The sequence below is a fragment of the Schistocerca americana genome, chromosome 1 (assembly GCF_021461395.2).
Source record: "Schistocerca americana isolate TAMUIC-IGC-003095 chromosome 1, iqSchAmer2.1, whole genome shotgun sequence".
NCBI lineage: Eukaryota > Metazoa > Arthropoda > Insecta > Orthoptera > Acrididae > Schistocerca > Schistocerca americana.
Window position 1 is genome coordinate 1,085,821,094 of NC_060119.1, and position 20,405 is coordinate 1,085,841,498.

Genomic DNA, 20,405 nt, shown 5'->3' on the forward strand with positions numbered 1-20,405 from the left:
GGTTCGGTACTCTTCTGTTTGGAAAAATTTCAACATGCTGTCTTCTTGCTACTCGTGCGTTGTCTTTCTGCTGCGCTGTAAAGGAACTGCATATCCGCCCATTTAGCGTTTGAGTACGGAATTTTTTTTGGAAATTTGTGCTAAGTTTCTATGGGACAAACTGCTGAGGTCATCGATCCCTATGCTTACACACTGCTTAATCTAACTTAAACGAACTTACGGTAAGGACAACACACGCACTTATGTCCGAGGGAGGACTCGAATCTCCTACAGCGGAAGCCGCGCGAAGCGTGGCAAGGCGCCCAGACCACGCGCCTACTCCGCGCGGCGTTTGAGTACTCCATCGTACAGTACACAGTGACCGCGCGTCCTGTCACACTCCTCGCGGCTCCCCCTGTCGGAGGTTCGAGCCCTCCCTCGGACATCGGTGTATGTGTCGTCCTTAGCGTAAATTAGCTGAAGTTAGATTAAATGGTGTATAGGCTTAGGGATCGATGACCTCAGCAGTTTGGTCCCATAAGATCTTACCACAAATTTCCAAAAATTTCCATTACACAGGACTGTAGACTATGGACTAACAATAGAATTAATGTGCGTAGTACATCTGGTGCCACTACACTACAAGAGTGCCATAGAGTACAATGGACTACACAAAAGTCAAGTAAACGAAGTCATTTCGTGCCAGAATCAGTTGAGTAGTGTAGAGGTGTGAGCAAAGCAACATCAGACGATAAGCAGGCGAACGCGACACGCCAAAAGCCGGTACTGGCCCATGATGTAATGCCTACCATAAATGATGTTACGCATCAGAACTAGGAAATAAAGCAAATTCAGACAGATTTTATTTACCATTTTACTCTTATTTTGATCACACATTACACCCACGAAGTGAGTACAGTTACGTTTGAATCACACTGTATAAAGGGAGCACTATTAATTGCGTTACTGTATGTAAAGACCAAGAAACATTAAAATATTACAGGAACAGCTACCCAGACGTCGGAAGAAAACTTTTTACCGTGACAGAGAAGAAAGAGAGATCATTATTTTGGAGATGGAGGCGAATTTACCCGAAGTTTTGAAGGTCACTTTCGTCACTCCACTGTTTGATTAGGCTTTCTGCCTATCGTAGAGCGTAGACAGTTTTTAGAATAGGGTGTTACCAAAGTTGTGTTTCAACTCTGGCATCCAATTCAACGTTCAACAGTAGTAAATGATAAACTATTTCGTTCTGAGTCGCTAGCGTCTCACTGGAAGAAAACACGAGGAAAGAGTCTGAATCAACCGCTTTTTCGTTTATTACAGCAAGGGCGTGCAACATCAACTGTATAGCACCACCTTCGGAAAGTGCACGGGCTTGAGTAATGTGAAATCTAAAATACGAGTCATAAAGCGATCGTGTATGCTCGTCACTGAATAACGAATATGCCACGAGACTTAAAGTACCTTGCCGTTATTGCGTGAAACCTTTTGGCACTCGAATGTTTTCTTCCCCACTGGCAGTTCGTGCCGCCTGGTTAGTTACCGAATTCCTATAGTCTATTATTTCCAGGGCCAGATAAGCAGTGATACGTGTTACCGAAAACATTTTGTCACTCCCCGTGTTTTCTTTTCCGCACGCACTTCGTGTCCGGGTCTTGCTGGGATTTCGTAAGCCTCCAATTTCCTTTCACCTGGACACGATTCGTTTGTCCTACGAATCCAAACGCGAGTAAAAGTTTGGCTGAGTGACTAGTGTTGAAACTGTATATTTACGACGACAATTAGTTCGACCTACCTACGTTCTTTGGAAAGTGTTCAGTTCGACCTTAGAATTAAATTACGATCTGAGCTGAAAGGGTAGATTACTTCTGTTGTACAAAGAATATTCACATGAGTTCTCACTGACGATAAGGTAGTACATTTTCTCATTGTGTGATGCAGTTATCATGTAGCGGAAATGAAGTAAACGTTGTGACTTTTTCAGAGAAGAGCCAGGACATAAACGGAAATGTGATTTGTATCGACAGTCTTACTGCCATAGGAGGGTTCACAAAAAATTTAAAAAAGAGACCATTATGTAGGTTAGCACCAGTAAATCTTCAGCCGTAAATTTTGCACTTTTTACTAAGCCACTGGATTCGGTCTCACATTACATCGTCAACAGACCATTATCCGATTTACTCTTGCCAAGGGACCTGATGACGATGTAATGTGAGACCGAATCCAGTGGCTTAATAAACAGTACAAAATTTACGGCTGAAGGTTTACTGCTGCTAACATACGTAATACTTTCTTTTTAAATTTTTTGTGAACCCTACTTTGGCAGTAAGACTGTCGATACAAATCACATTTCCGTTTATTTCCTGGCTCTTCTCTGAAAAAAAAAATCACAACATTTGCTTCATTTCCGCTATATGATAACTGCATCACACAATGACAAAATGCTGTAATTTAATAAAGAGTTCAAAATTTACGGCAGATGACGTAGAGCTGTTTACTCCAAATTGATCAGCCGGTATCCCAACCAACATCTACACACATGGACATAGAAGAGATGTGCATGTAATGGTAGCGAGTAACTGAAGTGATGAATAGCGAATACTTCATAATGGGTATGTACTTCGACAATAGTGAATACTTAAGCTACAAAATAGGTACTAGTTCTAGACTACTTATTATATGGACATTTCTACTCATTGGATTAGGGAGACGTAGTACGGCGTAATTACAGCATGTCGTTGTTTTATCTCCTGTGAATGTCACCAACACATAGCGTTAGGAGCTTAGTTCACAAACATAAGTTGGTAATTGACGTTCAACTGTCATGCCATCGTGTTTACAGCGTGCTCAGCAGACAACAGTCTGGCAGTCTCTATCACCGGAGATTGAGTGGAAGAGGAGTTAGGAAGGTTGATGGAGAAGTTCGGTTGAAGAGGGAGAGACAAATGTCTGACTAAGGGAGAATAGAGGTTTCAGAGGGAGAAGGATGTTTGTAGACCGATAGGGTAAATGACTAGAAGTTAGATTTTTCTAAGGGAAAAATAATATCTGCTCCCTCAGATGTTCCAGCTACGCATATGCTCGATCGTAAACTTGCAGTGACGCACTTGCACTTTGCTTGCAGGCCTATCGTACTTCCTGCGGATGCTGGGCCCGGCTATCGGCTACTCGCTCGCCTCGCTGTGCCTCAAGTTCTTCATCTCTCCCAGCCTGACGCCCACCATCACGACCAAGGATCCCCGCTGGCTGGGCGCCTGGTGGATAGGTGAGTACGCCTCCCGCAGCCTCAGCTCCACACCCACTACACACGTCTCCCACTTACCACCTATGTTTGTTAACTACTCACAGCCAGTTATCTCTAAAACTTTTAATATCTCCTGCTATTGGTAAAAAAACGTAAGTCTGAAAGACAACGTTACCAAGAATACGAAATAGCGTTCATACACTAGAAACATTATCAAAAATTTGTAGCAACAAATGGCCAAGTTTCTAGGAGAAATCTCGGGATTGTCAGAGATCAAAAGGGGAGTCGTACTCGGAGATGATTTTCAACTGTGCCTCTGAAAAGTCAGCAGGGATCTGAGATAAGCACACAGATGAAAAACAGTGAAATGTTGGCTCAGAATAGCCAAAGATAGGCTGGACACAAATTGTCAAACCCTTACTATCAACTATATGGTTTTGCTATATTAGCAACGTTAATAATAACCGGACTAAGACAAAAACAGCGAAATATGGTATTGAAGGCGACCAAAAACTGAAATTATGAGAGTAGTTTCTCCCAAAAGTCACAACTGTTGCAAAACCGTTGAAGCCGCACAGACTGAGAGAGTTGTACAAACAAGGCTTTAGGATTAAGTTCATAAATTCTTCCTTCAACTCCTGAATGAACTCTTTAATCTAGGTCTTGTACAAATGATCCTGTTCAGTATCTGCACCGAGCGAGGTGGCGCAGTGGTTAGCACACTGGACTCGCATTCGGGAGGACGACGGTTCAATCCCGTCTCCAGCCATCCTGATTTAGGTTTTTCATGATTTCCCTAAATCGTTTCAGGCAAATGACGGGACGGTTCCTTTGAAAGGGCACGGCCGATTTCCTTCCCCATCCTTCCCTAACCCGAGCTTGCGCTCCGTCTCTAACGACCTCGTTGTCGACGGGACGTTAAACAACACTAACCTAACCTAACCTCAGTATCTGCAAAGATCTTCTGTTCCGTTAACGGCTTTCTTCGCTGTTTGCTGAAAATAACCTAAAAATGACTCCTTTACTTTTGCTTTTCTGCTTTCTACGTGAACGTAAATAATGATTTCACTGATTTGATCAACGTGCGAGATGTCCGGTGCGCTTCTAGGATCCCCCATTCTTTTTTTTTTTACTAAATATCCGGAAGTGTCACAGTATAGTTGGCAATTCTGTAGAAGATGGCATAAGAGGCGTATAGTATGACTGGTCGTGCATTTCCGTTCGGGATTCACAGAGATTAAGACAAACCGTCCTCGGATTATCTAAGTCAGTCGTCGCCTGCGATTTCCTCCTACCCGTTCTGCCGAGAACCTCTCGTAGCTGATGCCCCACGCAGAAGCAGTATCAGCACCATCGGGTTCTCTGAAAAGTGCATCCTGTGTTTTCTAAATGATGAAAGCGGGAAGCTATGTTAGTTGAAATAATATTGTCGCTTGCCCTCAAGATATGTTTATTTACAAACGCCGTTATCTGACACTGTTGAAATAATCGATCACTTTTAACTCAAAACAAGATGTTTCCCGAGAGGATTGTCTTACGACGGAACTAGATTGGAAGGTATCCTATGGGCGACTGGCGAATGGCGCGCAGTCTAGATCTCGTACTTATAGTCGTGGAACGTCGTTACTCTTCGTACAACTTCGATATCTTAAGCATTGTTCATTTGTTTATTGAAATGACTACTTCCTTCCACCGCAAAGCTGTTCTAAGAAGGTGTTTACGACAGACAGGCTTTTCCTAATATCTGTATTGGAAAAAAATGCATTTTATGAGTAAATTTTTATTAAACGAAATTACTTGCTCCGCGCCATAATGGCTGTGGTTTCCCTACGTATCGTGAGCTGGCGTAACTGGCTTTCTCACTGCTAGCCACAGCACTTAACCCCACTGTCTACAGGCAATGCGAGCCGGTCCAGCGACTTCTTCAGCCAGCGTGGGAATCGTAATCTTACTGCCTGCTATGTCTTTCGCGTTGCTGCCAGAGCTTATTGACTGCTTCTGAATCAGTGTAAAATGTAAATTTGGGAAATAGTAGAGTAAAATGTAATCTGTAAATAAGGAGTACCTTACATACTGTCATAGATGATACGAAAATACTTCGAATTTTTTGTAAGCACTTAAAATTTAAGAATTCCACCCAGAAGTGAGATCAATTCACTTGGTGTTGTGGGGTATAAATAACTTGAAAATCTTTTCCCGATTGTGATTGAGTGGACTGTTCTAGATTGATCAAGTTTTCTCTCAATACAGCATCATATGTAGATAAGTTTATCAGCTACAGAAAATTTCTTTGCTTCCCACAGCGTATACTCTCTGTGACCGCGAAATACAAGATCTTTTTTCAGGCAAAACCATCGTGATGTCTAGAAATCTTTTTAAAATATTTCTCCGTTTCCTGTTTACTGTTTCACATGCTGTCTGGGTAACATGATCAATTGTAGTATGGGAAATTAGACTTATTCTTAAGGTACTCCATTTTGGAAAACAAGTTTGATGTTTTCCTGAGATTTTATATTTGTAGATAGTGGGGTTGAGTGCTGTTGCTAGCTGTAAGAAAGACAGTTACGCCAGCGCAGATCTCTTCTGAACACCACGTTGTAAGGCATCCCAGATATGGTCAATAATGTCCATGTCTGGGGGTCTGGTGGTCGGGTATCGCATTGTCCTGCTGAAATTGCCCACGTTCGTCGGCATGCACAACGGACATGAATGGATGCAGGTGATCGGACAGAATGCTTACGTACGTGTCACCTGTCCGAGTAGTATCTAGACGTATCAGGGGTCCCGTATCACTCTAACTGCATACGCCCCACACCATTACAGAGCCTCCGTCAGCTTGAACATTCCCCTGCTGACACGCAGGATCCATTGATTCATGAGGTTGTCTCCAAACCCGTACACATTCATCCGATCGTTACAATTTGAAATGAGAGTTGTACGACTAGGCAACATGTTTCCACTCATCAATAGTCCAATGTCGGTGTTGACGGGTCCAGGCGAGGCGTAAAGCTTTGTATCGTGCAGTCATAAAAAAAAATGGTTCAGACGGCTCTGAGCACTATGGGACTTAACATCTGAGGTCATCAATCCCCTAGAACTTAGAACTACTTAAACCTAACTAACCTAAGGACATCACACACATCCATGCTTGAGGCAGGATTCGAACTTGCGACCGTAGCGGTGGCGCGGTGCCAGACTGAAGCGCCTAGAACCGCTCGGCCACACCGGCCGGCGTGCAGTCATCAAGGATACACGAATGAGCCTTCGGCTCTGAAAGCCCGTATCGATGATGTTTCGTTGGATGGTTCGCACGCTGACTCTTGTTGATGGCTCAGCATTGAAATCTGCAGCAATGTGCGGAAGGGTTGTACTTTTGCCACCTTGAACGATTCGCTTAAGTTGTCGTTGGTCCCGTTCTTGCAGGACCTTTCTCCGGCCGCAGCGATGTTGGAGATTTGATGTTTTCCCGGATTCCTGATATTCACGGTACACTCGTAAAATCGTCGTACGGGAAAAACCGCAGTTCATCGCTAACTCCGAAGATTCTGTGTCCCGTCGCTCGTGCACCGATTATAACACCACGTTCAAACTCACTTAAATCTTGATAACCTTCCATTGTAGCAGTAGTAACCGACCTAACAACTGCGCCAGACACTTGAGGTATTATATAGGCGTTGCCGACCGCAGCGCAGTATTCTGCTTGTCTAAGTATCTCTGTGTTTGAATATGCATGCCTATACAAGTTTCTTTGGCGATTCAGTGTAGTTAAACTTTAACTTCACCACGAAATCCAAAGATGTAGAATATATGATAGATGAATGTCTGCAGAGCATAGCTCCGTTTCAGTAGGAGACCTGTGAACATTCGTGCTGCCTTTGTCTGCATGCTTTCAGTAGCCCCTTTAAGTCCTATACAAGTCCTATATGGTACGGGTCCCACTCACTCGAGCACTATGGTGGGATAAATCGCACGTTTGATTTGTAACCAATCTCCTTTGCATGCTGATGGTATTTCCCCAGTATTCTACCAGTAAACTGATGTCTCCTAACTGCTTTACCCACGACTGATGGTATGCGATCTCTCAATTTCATGTTCCTACAAAGCGTTACACCCGAGTATTTGTATGAGATCATCGTTTCCAACTGTGACTCGTTGATACTGTGGTCATAGGATACCACGCATCTCTGTTTTGCGAAGTGTAGAATTTTACATTTTTGAACATTTAAAGCAACTTGCTACTCTTTGAACCACTTTGAAACCTTATTAAGATCTGACTGAATATTTGTGCAACTGCTTTCAGACTGTACTTCAGTATAGCTGCATCATCTGGAAAAAGTCTGAGGTTACCGTTAATATTGTCCACATGTTCACCAACATACAATATCAACAGCAAGGGACCCAACACGCTTCTCTGGAATACATCCAAAGTTACGTCTATATCTGTCGATGACTCCAAAAATTCCACAATGCACTCACGAATTTTGCTTGGTACCCATACGATCGTATTTTTAATAATAAGAGTAGGTGTGGTACTGAATCAAACGCTTTTCAGGAATCAAGAAATACTGCATCTACCTGACTGCCTTAATCCATGGCTTTCATTACGTCATATGAGAAAAGTGAAGTCGTATATGTTGGCATGAAAGAGGTCATTCTGTCCAAGATACCTCCGTTTGTTTAAGCTCAGAGTATTTTCTAAGGTTTTATAACAAATGGATGTTGGTTGTAATTTTGTTGATCACGTCTCCTATCCATCTTGTAGACAGGTGTCACCTGTGCTTTCTTCCAACTACTGAGCGAAGTTCTTTGTTCAAGAATAGATTAAAGTTAACAGAGGCGAAAATTCAGCCACAAATTGGCTATAGAATCAATTAGTGATTCCATCGGGTCCTGGAACTTTGTTTAATTTTACCGATTTCAGTTGTTTCTTAGCGCCAGTGGTACTAATATCTGTATCATCCATCTTCTCAGTGTTACTAGAATTAAGCTGGGACAATACTCATGAAAAGAAGCATTTGGAAACAGAGTTAAGCGCTTCTGGTTTTCCTTTACTGCATTAAATTTCAGTTCGTCTCATTCGTGAGTGATTGGACACCAACTACCGTGCTACTTACAGCCCTGACGTACTATCAGATTTCTTTGGGTTTTGTGGAAGATCTTATGACAACATTCTGTTGCAGTAGTCGTTGAAGGCTTCACGCATTACCTCTTCATAACCAGATGTGTTTCATTTAGTATCACCCAATCTACAGCTCTATGGTTCGTTTTATACGTATTATGCATCTCTCTGTTTCTTTAGAAGTTTCTTTATAGTGATTGTATTCCATGGAGGATCCCTGTCATCATGATATTCCTGCTAGTTACATAACTATCTAGCGAAGGGTCAAATATTCTTTTAAATTTGAGCCATAGTTCCTCTATAGGCTTCTGTTCTGAACTAAAAGAGTCAATTTCCTCATTACTGCTTCTTTGTATAGTTGAAAATAAATCTTTCTACTTGTTTTAGTTCTCCTTTGTACTTTGGTATTTATTGTTGGTATAACTGCCTACTGGTCATTGATACCAGTTCTGACACGGATATCTTTAAAGAGGTCAGGCCTATTTGTTGCCATTAGTTCTAATACCTCCACCGTGAGTGGGTTTCCGAATTGCCTATTCTAGGCAGTTTTCGGAAAAGGCATTTCGTAACGTTTCACAGGATGTCTTGTCACGCCCACCACTAAGAAAACTGCAATATCCCTATTCGCAGGAGAACTATTGTGAAGTTTGTAAGGAAGAAGAGAAGGTACTGGCGGAAGTGCCTGCGAAAGGCAAAGGTCCAGAGATCGAGTCTCGGGCTGGCACACAATTTTAATCTGCTATGAAATTTCATCCCCATTCTCAGTTTCAGAAATAATTCATTGCTTTGAGCACTACTGTATGCTATATGCCGACTATTAAATTTTGACTTTGTGTATAACACTTCAGACAATGTACATCACAATTATTTACGAATACTGCAGTGAAATTACAATGTAACAGACATTCTAGTAAAAATAGGTCTAGAAACTAGCAGTTTTGCGAGATTATTATGAAAGTCTGGTTATCAGCTGCTACTGACGTCACTGAGAAATATTGTCTTAGTGCAAATATATTTGACACGTCAGCTTTTCAGTTCGGTCCTGATCTAACTGCGCTCAAATTTCACCCATAGTCCATAGCATAGTTTGGTTATGTGGTATCTGAACGATGGGGCATCGGTACACTTTGCTGCTAGGGTAAGACTACATGTAACGTGCCAGTAGTTATGGTCCAAGCGGATGGGTGAAGAAGGATCTGTGCCTTAGCTTCCAAGATCACCTAAGACCAATCGTTTGGGTTCTTTCCTGCGTGTCGAAGAACCGAAGCAGTGATTGTACAGACTTGTCGTGCTTTACGAGATGGTCCGGAGGTGTTTAAAAGAGTTTGTAGCTCTCTGTAGCGGCGAATGCAGTATTCCATCCAATTTCGACGATTTCACGTGTAACTGTTGCTTTAAGAGTTGGGAGCGTACAGTAAATTGTAAAATGTAATGTCCTGAAGAAGCGTTGCACTTCTTGTTAAGGTAAGCCTTGACTGAAAGCTTACGATAATTAGATGGGAACTTAATCGAAAACTTTACGTTTCAAATGCATTTCTATTAACTAGAAGAGTATTACATACTGAAGTGTGGCAGCCCGTAACCACACATTGGCCGTTTTGTAGCAAATAGCTCGGTCGCAGATCAACTTTTACTCGAACGTTTTTGCTTCTGTTACCGTGTCCTCTCAGCTAAGTCAGTTTTCTATATTAATTACGATACGCCATGGATATCTTTTTCTAACAATATACTATCATTTCTCACTAACGTTGAACTTTTGTATATTAAATTTTTGGCCAACACGTAAAATACCACAATGGCATCATGAGAATAGCATGCAACTCTCGTCATATACAACTGTTGGTGAAAACTTTGAAATCATTTTTATGAATTTATTTTAAATTTCCTGTGGCCATAATAAGAGCATTTCACTAGCTGATGAAGTATTGCTTGTCATGCTGCCAGAATATTAGTCCCCATTCCACTACTGCTTAGCCTATTGACGACGCTAGACTTGCGACAGTGACGGCCTTTTTTTTGTGTTGCAAGGATGGATGGTTCTGGCGGTGATGCTGTTCGTGATGGCGACGGTGATCGGGCTGTTCCCGAAGCAGCTGCCTCGCGCCGCCGTCCGGCGGATGATCGAGCAGGAGCGGCTGAGGGCCAAGGGCGACAAAGCGGCCCTGGCGGCAGCTGAGAACCCGCCCGAGAGGACCTCTCTGTCCGGTATGTAAACCCAGCTGCGTCTGGACCTCTGGTCCTCGTCATATGGAAGCGACACAAACACCCAAAATAAAATTTTTGCTACAAGTAACTCTGTTCTCCGTACGTACAACATGGAAGTAAACAATGTGCTACGGATTCCTCCGCCTTTGTCGTTGCCTCATTGGAGTCCCCTTCGCGCTAGACATAAATCTTGTCCAGGTGAGTACAATCACATACCTGGCACACAATTAGTACCACACCATTATTAGACTTCAGCTACAGTAACAGCCAAGCGAAGAAACGTCAGTTTCGTTACATATGTGAGTCACAAGAACAACTAGAAACAGCCAAACAGTATTACGTCTGTCTTTGTTCATATTTAATCCTCATCCCATAGGGGCGGGTGTGTGGGGAAGGGGGGGGGGGGGGCGAGAGGATGCCCATAGCGGTACAAAATTCCATCCGCTTTACAGCCAAGATCTTTGAAAAACATGAAACGAATATTAAAATATGAAAACTTCACTGATGGTTTCAAAAAGCCATAAAAGGGGTGAATTAATCTTCTTGAGGTTGAAATTCTTCCGTCTGTGTTTATTTACAATTAGATTTGTTTTTGGAGAGGGTTCGCCTTGAGCGAAACACAGGTTCTTATTTTTATTTATAAAACAAGGAAAATACTTTTTACTACTAGTACACAAATAAAAATATCTTATATACTAGATAGTATCTCTTAGTTACTATAAGATATCAGAAAGATTATATAATGGTAAGACAGAGATTTAGGAACCAGGTCTTAAATTGTAAGACATTTCCAGGGGCAGATGTGCACTCTGACCACAATCTATTGGTTATGAACTGTAGATTAAAACTTAAGAAACTGCGAATAGATGGGAATTTAAGGAGATGGGACCTGGATAAACTGAAAGAACCAGAGGTTGTACAGGGTTTCAGGGAGAGCATTAGCGAACGATTGACAGGAATGGGGGAAAGAAATACAGTAGAAGAAGAATGGGTAGCTTTGACGGATGAAATAGTGAAGGCAGCAGAGGATCAAATAGGTAAAAAGACGATGGCTAATAGAACCCCTTGGGTAACAGAAGAAATATTGAATATAATTGCTGAAAGGAGAAAATATAAAAATGCAGTAAATGAAGCAGGCAAAAAGGAATACAAACGTCTCAAAAATGAGATCAACAGGATAGTTAAAGAGACCTTTGGAGAAAGGAGAACCACTTGCATGAATATCAAGAGCTTTGATGGAAACCCAGTTCTAACAAACAATGGGCGCGACTGCTACGGGCGCAGGTTCGAATCCTGCCTCGGGCATGGATGTGTGTGATGTGCTTCAGTTGGTTAGGTCTAAGTAGTTCTAAGTTCTAGGGGACTGATGACCACAGATGTTAAGTCCCATTGTGCTCAGAGCCAGCCAAAGAATGGAAAGCAGAAAGGTGGAAGAAGCATATAGAGGGTCTATACAAGGGCGATGAACTTGAAGGCAATATTATGGAAATGGAAGAGGATGTAGATGAAGATGAAATGGGAGATATGATACTGCGTGAAGAGTTTGACAGAGCACTGAGAGACCTGAGTCGAAACAAGGCCCCCGGAGTAGCAACATTGCATTAGAACTACTGACGGCCTTCGGACAGCTAGTTCTGACAAAACTCTACCATCTGGTGAGCAAGATGTATGAGACAGGCGAAATAGCCTCAGACTTCAAGAAAAATATAATAATTCCAATCCCAAAGAAATAAGGTGTAGACAGATGTGAAAATTACCGAACTATCAGTTTAATAAGTCACAGCTGTAAAATACTAACGCGTATTCTTTACAGACGAATGGAAAAACTGATAGAAGCCGACGTCGGGGAAGATCAGTTTGGAATCCTTAGAAATGTTGGAACACGTGAGGCAATACTGACCTTACGACTTATCTTAGAAGGAAGATTAAGGAAAGGCAAGCCCACGTTTCTAGCATTTGTAGACTTATTGAAAGCTTTTGACAATGTTGACTGGAATACTCTCTTTCAAATTCTGAAGGTGGCAGGGGTAAAATACAGGGAGCGAAAGGCTATTTACAATTTTTACAGAAACCAGATGGCAGCTATAAGAGTTGAGGGGTATGAAAGGGAAGCAGTGGTTGGGAAGGGAGTGAGACAGGGTTGTAGCCTCTCCCCGATGTTATTCAATCTGTATATTGAGCAAGCAGTAAAGGAAACAAAAGAAAAGTTCGGAGTAGGTATTAAAATCCGTGGAGAAGAGGTTCGCCGATGACATTGTAATTCTGTCAGAGACAGCAAAGGACTTGGAAGAGCAGTTGAACGGAATGGGCAGTGTCTTGAAAGAAGGGTATAAGATGAACATCAACAAAAGCAAAACGAGGATAATGGAATGTATTCGGAGTTTTGCTATTTGAGGAGCAACGTAACTGATGATGGTCGAAGTAGAGGGGATATAAAATGTAGACTGGCAATGGCAAGAAAAGCGTTTCTGAAGAAGAAAAATTTGTTAACGTCGAGTATAGATTTAAATGTCAGGAAGTCGTTTCTGAAAGTATTTTTATAGAGTGTAGCCATGTATGAAAGTGAAACGTTGACGATAAACAGTCTAGACAAGAAGAGAATAGAAGCTTTCGAAATGTGGTGCTACAGAAGACTGCTGAATATTAGATGGATAGATCACATAACTAATGAGGAGGTATTGAATAGAATTGGGGAGAAGAGGAGCTTGTGGCACAACTTGACTAGAAGAAGGGCTGGGTTGGTAGGACATGTTCTGAGACATCGAGGTATCACCAATTTAGTGTTGGAGGGCAGTGTGGAAGGTAAAAATCGAAGAGGGAGACCATACACTAAGCAGATTCAAAAGGATGTAGGCTGCAGTAGGAACTGGGAGATGACGAAGCTTGCACAGGATAGAGAAGCATTGGGAGTTGCATCAAACCAGTCTCAGGACTGAAGACTACAACAACAAGAACACAAATAAATGGACAAAATTTTGTACACAACTTGTTACGACATGCTGTGAATTCTTTGGATTCTATGTAATTCGATCTAGATGTTTTGTTCCACAGTTTGCCATCTTAGACTTTAATATAGAACAGTAAGTTCTACGTTGAATTACACAAAATCCAAGAAATCCGCAGCATGTGATAACAATTTCTCCATTTTTCAGATATGTAAATATTGTCTTAATAAACTCAAGTTTGTATGTGTGCTAGTAGTAAAAAACATTTTTCTTGTTTTATAGAAAACTACGTAAAACCCACTGATGATGATGTAACTTCAGCGAAACATGTCTGGAGAATAAAAAGAAAAATAAGAAATTGTGCTTTGCTCGAGGGATGAATTCTTTTGCTTTTTGCATTAAAAATATTAAGACTGCGGTGTTTTAAATTAAAAATCTAAAGACAAAGCGACAAAAACCAAAATACGTACGTTAAAAACACATCACAGAAATGGTGACGTCCTTCTAAAAACAATACTACACTTTCGGCTAAAAGCTGAAGGACTTGCACTGCGAGAAAAGAGTCTATGAAGGAGAAAATGTGTTGTACAAAGTTGAGCGACGAGGGCAAAAAGAATATGGGGGACTGTTTGGTTGTAACTGTGGAGATGGTGTGGATAGTGGGAAGAAAAAGGTGAGGCGGAGTTTGATGTGTAGACAGGATGGTCTAATCAAGAGTAGAAAGGATAAGGAGTCATAGTGAATGAGGTAAGACGGAGCGGATTTCATTGTCTGGGAGAGGTAGTCAGTTAAAGCTGCTTTGCGATAGGATATGGAGTGTGTTTAGGGGTGGGAACGGTGGGATGTGTTGACATTGAGAGCCATGTTATTTTGAATTATCAGATTATATTTTATGAAAGGATGTCCCATTTTTTAATTCATCAGCAAGTGTTTGGCGACGTGTGGTTCTCCTCAAATGGAAGTATTTTCTTCACTTTCAGAGAACACTTTCAGTTGTTTCAGACGATCCATTCGGGGCTCCAGTGCGTCGTCGGTTTAGTGCTCAATATACATCGAAAGACAGTGGTTATTATTCATTCAGTAGCGAGGTCAGCATTGATTCTCAACTTTCCGTTTCTTTCAAAAATGGTTCAAATGGCTCTAAGCACTATGGGACTTAACATATGAGGTCATCAGTCCCCTAGACTTAGAACTACTTAAACCTAACTAACCTAAGGACATCATACACATCTATGTCTGAGGCAGGATTCGAACCTCCGACCGTAGCAGCAGCGCGATTCCGGACTGAAGCGCCTAGAACCGCTCGGCCACAGCGGCCGCCTAGCGTCTTCTTTCCAGAGTTGTTAAGCTTGCTAGGAAGCTATAACGTGAATGGGAAATGGATCTAGTTTGTTGACAAACGTTTTACAGAGAGTGCCTTGGGTCGATTTTCTCTCTGTCTGCACAGCAACGTCTGTCTTTATACTAGATGATACAGCTCCAGTGGCCAACAGTGTGGTACTACTGGCGGAATGAAGTTGTCTTGAGACATTCACTACTGAGATATACCATTTAAATCAAGACTACATCAATGCGCTTTGTGTGCGATGTCCTCATGCAGGATCATTGTACTAGCCTACATAGGAGCAGAGTGTCAACGCTGATGTCCTACGGATTGAGGGATATGCCCCCTCGCCTTCCAAGTCAGTTCTTGGAGGAAGCTGTTTGCAATGTTGTTCTCGCTTCTTGTCTTAAGGCAGTGTTGTCTGAACGTTAAAAAATCCTAAAAAAACTCCATATTGAGGAAACTTTTGTAACTGGTGGGTACAGAATAGGTAACTGATGCATGGACAGTATTGTCCAGTGTATCTCAGACTGCAGTTTCCATTTATGGTTCACTGTAGTCTAAAGCGATGCTCCTTCGATACACCTCTGGTTGAAAAGGCACCTATAGCACCGCTTCGAGCCACAGTAGGATTTATCTTCAAAATCTCACAGCTCTGCTTGACGAACAATACTGCAATCTCCGCTCATGCAGTTTTTCTTTTTTTCCTTTCTCATCAGACATGATGAAGACCTTCAAGAGGCTGCTGAGGAACTCGACGCTCATGTGCAACAACCTGGCGGGCATCTTCTACTTCGTCGGCTACAGCCCCTACTGGATCTTCATGCCCAAGTACATCGAGACGCAGTACCGCCAGTCGGCCAGTGTCTCCAGCCTGGTGACCGGTACGGTCGGGCTCGTCTTCTCGGCCGTGGGTATCCTCACCTCGGGGCTGGTCATCTCCAAGTTCCGGCCGCGCGCGCGCTACCTCGCCGGCTGGAACGTCATCGTCGGCATCGTCACCGTCATGGGCATGGTCTCCTACGTCTTCCTCGGCTGCGATGCTGGCGACGCCACCACCAGGTCGCTGCTGCATTCCGGAGAGTGAGTAGAAACTCTCAGAGCTCATCTTATGACTCAGAGACGCTGTTTCTGGTAATTTTCCACTGTGCTCCGCAATTTTGCATACAGACAGATCTATTCTTTTTATTTTTGGCGAATAGGGGGGGGGGCGGATGATTAGTGTTGGGGATGACCTCATCAGGCTCCCTACCGAGCGAGGTGGCATAGTGGTTAGCGCACTGGACTCGCATTCTTGAAAATGGCCACATCCAGAGCTTCTGGCTGGCAGCTGGAGCAGACATGTATATGTGCGGGAATGTGAGAGTCATAAAGCGACAGTGTCAGTCTACTTTCCAGTTTAAGGAGGAGTCTGCCTTGGGAGTAGCGATGTGTGAATACCAAGTTAGATGTTTGACATTGAATCAGTCTATCAAACGCTGTCAGATGACTAGATCCAGAGGGGCTGGTTGTTGTGTGGTGGGCGATTCGCCATTATAACAAAATCTGGCTGAGACCTTCAACAAGAGCCATGACCTTTGAGAGACCCTGCTCTGACCGATTGATCTTCTGAGCTGTTTCGTGAATGCAGCCTGACGTGGGGCTGCGTGAGCAGGGAGATGACCCGGAGGACCTCTCGCATGTCATCCAAAACAAAGTATCTGTCTCGACCACCGTGGGAACATCCTGGATGGTGAGCTTAACCCAACAGCAGGTAGGATTTGGTGTTGTGACACGTGAAGAAGGTGCAGCAGTGTAGGGTTGGGACATGTAAAAAGGTGAGTGTGAGGAGGCTGCAGATGGCTTTTCTCTTTGGAGGTTCGTATTCGTCACAGGAGACGGTTGAGCAGGAGGAGACTGAGCTGCAGCGGCAAAAGTAGAGGATGGAGCTGTAGGGATCCCTGTGTCACAAGTGAGTCAAGCGCAAGAGTGTCTGTAGTTCGATGAGCATTGGGTTGGCCCAATAATACGGGGAAATGGCTGCCTTCCCGCAATGGCAGGGCTGGCTGATTAGTCCTCGATTTCCTTCATGGAGGGCAGAAAGACTTCATCGCCATCTGGTAGATAGGGCAATCCTTCCAGGAGACTAGATAGTGGGGGTCGTGCACAAGCATTGGGCACATGTGGGTTTTTCTGTCTGGAAGTTAGCCATACTCCAACACATGTGGGCCGGCACAGTTGACACACCACAAAGAGAGTGAGCACTAATTACTGATGTCTCGCAAGTGTTGCGGCCTTTATATGATTCAATACGCACGTTCGTTCTTGGGAGATACCTGATTTGATAAATACGTTCGACGCCTTCTCTCCTAAAGTGACATACAACATGGGTTGATAATGGGATTAACTTCTGTGTGTCAGGGTCCGTCTTGTTGTATTTGTGGACGAAAGTATGCAGGAACTTGAGACAAAATAATTCGTCCTTGACGTCTGTTTCTGTAACTTCGGAGAGAAGGTATTTGATTATGATTTTTGTTCTTCTATCACCAGAAGCCTGATGTGTGTAGTAAATCATGGGCCTCGACTTCACAATAGGGTAGTTATCCTTCCTGTCGAGCAGGTAATGGACATGGTCTTTCTGACAAAACTACCCACTACCCACAGTTGGCCTTTAATAAGGCGTTGTAGTTCAGTGTTTAGTTTGATGTAATTCGTGGAATTATAAACCGCGATAGGAGGTATCTTCTTGTTTTGTGGTGTTGGCGGTGGATGCTGAGAAGTGGGGTCAGAAAGGGGGACTCATGACCTGGTCCAAAGCACCGACAGGCAGGGCTGATCCTGGTAGGAAGGCATCTGGATACGAACCACGGCAGGCCGGCCGAAGTGGCCGTGCGGTTAAAGGCGCTGCAGTCTGGAACCGCAAGACCGCTACGGTCGCAGGTTCGAATCCTGCCTCGGGCAAGGATGTTTGTGATGTCCTTAGGTTAGTTAGGTTTAACTAGTTCTAAGTTCTAGGGGACTAATGACCTCAGCAGTTGAGTCCCATAGTGCTCAGAGCCATTTGAACCATACGAACCACGGCCGCTGTGGCGGACGCGAGCGGATGACCGTTTGTAATTTCTGCCAAGGGGGAGACTGGTAGGTATGGAGTCCCCAGAAGGCCTGCTGGGCCGACGAGGTGCTGTACATGAAACAACTGTCGAGTTGCGTCCACGTGGTGGCTGGGTGCATCAGTGTGTGGTGCCGACTTGGCATGACAGTCAGTGAGTGAGAAGTCTATCACCAGGCCGCCATGGGAATCGTCGGATGACGAGGTGGAAGATAGTTCCCTTACGCAGGGCTGTGGACAAGGCTTTCGTGAATCGATATCACTGGCAATCGTTACTGGTGACTAGTGGCTGGAGGCACGGTGTACTCGGTCCTTATCCCATTGGGTAATGTCGTTATCGCCCCCTCCAGCATCATGCCAGGATGGGCGTCAATCGGCAGGTGTCACATTGCCCTGTGGAGAGGCGGAGGATTCGTCTAGGCCGCGAATTCCTGTCCTTGATCCTTTTCCTTTTTAGTCTGACTAAGCTAGCCATGGCCCTGGCCGACGAAACCTTAATTCCTGTTCCATAAAATTAGGGAAGTTTCACTTCTTCTTCTGATATTTGGACTGTATACCGTCCTGCCATGTTCAGAGTGAGCCGGGTGACTGACGCTCCAGCACTCGATCCGTCCTTTTAAGCCTGCGGACCTCGCTACTGTGCATGCGGTCAGAGACACACAAGGCGCCAAAGACGCGGTACAACATATCCATGAAATTAGATCTATGGCTGCACAGTCGATCCACACGGTGATATTGACGTGTAACTGCGAGCTGCATCGATGCGACATCTTTGTCACAAGTTCTTTACAGAAAGTGCCAGATTCCATGATTTTTCCAAGCTGAAGCCGCTATCTCTATTACTTAAATTGGTTGCCAACCGAATTTCAGTTGCTTCTTTCACTACTGAGTCCCAGAAAGATGAAGTCGAAGCTAAAATTTCGACGTCTGTTGCAAGTCTGTTAACACCGCTTTTTCTCAGGGACGGGTAGAGGTACCAAGCTGATATTTATGTCAGGTATTAACGTTTACGCTCCCTTGGCGGTGTAAAAATGTTAAGCTTCTAAGTTAACGCAATGAAAAGATAGGGCCGTCTACGAAGATCCTTTTTTCTCAGGTAGCACCTGAAGAAGGCAACGAGTTACGTGGCCGAGCGACACAAACACCCGGCAGTAGACCCGATTATTCCACATGTCAAGATCTCGCCGGGAAAGCCTGAAGAGTTACATAAGAAATACAAAGTTTTAATTTATGTCAAATGCTAAAATCTACGCTTCCTTGGCTGTGTAAATAATTTACGCTTCTAAGTCAATACAGTTAAAAGATACAGCAACTTGTCACGTATTTTGATACTCGGAAACTCTCTGATCAAAACCTATAGAAGAGCTCTTCATAGCATGTCTGGTGGTTTAGTGGTAAACCGCGTTCGCGAAAACAGAGAATTTCCGTGACCAAGTCTTGGTCGGACCACGTAGTTTTCAGTCTTCATTTTAACGTAGTCTTTACCTCACGACGGTATGAGATGTCGCCAGATGTGATTCGGATTCCACGTTAAACAGTAGGCCCCGTACCCTGGCTGGATAACAGGGGTATGTTACACAAATGGCGTCCACTAGTAATATGCCCATCAAGCCATTAAGCCACTACAAATTCATTCATTCATTCATTTCTTGTAGGCCGTGTTTGGGCCACTTTATTTGATCTGTCTTGCTTTACGTGTTCTGATATTTGCCCAGTGCTCCCGCATTCGTCCTCGGTGTTGCTGCTTCCTCTCCTGGGTCCAAACCTTTCCTGTTTTTAGTTTTGGCTTTACTTGGAAACCCTGCCGCGCCATAAGTTTCTCCTGGAGTGGGACACGCTCCAAGATGTCATCATGGGTGATCCGCACTTCTTTCTCCACCTCTGTGAACCAGGCCCATTTTGTTTTCTTCTCTGAAAGTAGGTGATCATACGTTTGGTGAATCTTTCAGGGATCATTCGGGTCATATGTTCATAAAACATAATCCTTCTTTTCTGGATGGTATAGGTTATCTTCTCTATGTGGGAATACAATTCATGATTATGACGTCTTCTGTATTCCTCATTCTCTTTTATGGGACCTAAAATCTTCTCAAAAGCTTTCTTTCCTTGGACTACAGTTTTCCGATTAGGCCTTTTTTGTTCATTACTGGGCATACAGAGGCGTACAAAACCTCCGGTCGGTTAACACTGCAGTAATGCCTTAACTTTGCATTGAAGGATACTGATCTTTTGTTGTAGATGTTTTTGGTTAAATGGAATGTTATTTCCATTTTGTTCGTGCGTGATATGAAGGCTTCTTTCTCTGATAAGGTGGCTGTTATCCATTCTCCGAGATATTGAAACTTCTCAACTCGCTGAATTTTGCCTTGACCCACTACAAGCTTCCTTGGTGGTGAATTTATGTTCGTTATAAATTCGGTTTTCTCAAATGAAATTTAGAGACCAGTCTTCCGTGCTTGTACGTTAAGCTCACTAATCTGTCTCTCAGCTGTTTCCAT

General features: G+C 43.5%; 1 protein-coding gene across 4 annotated transcripts in view; it reads left to right on the plus strand.

Annotated features, from left to right (window-relative positions):
* Positions 1-20,405, plus strand: part of LOC124617747 (solute carrier organic anion transporter family member 74D) — a 219,590-nt gene that overhangs the window by 150,882 nt on the left and 48,303 nt on the right. For all 4 annotated transcript variants that reach the window (XM_047145291.1, XM_047145290.1, XM_047145292.1 and 1 more), the window contains 3 exons: positions 3,107-3,247; positions 10,374-10,550; positions 15,539-15,902. In XM_047145291.1, coding sequence (XP_047001247.1) covers positions 3,107-3,247; positions 10,374-10,550; positions 15,539-15,902 — 682 coding nt within the window. The remainder of the gene's footprint in view (positions 1-3,106; positions 3,248-10,373; positions 10,551-15,538; positions 15,903-20,405) is intronic.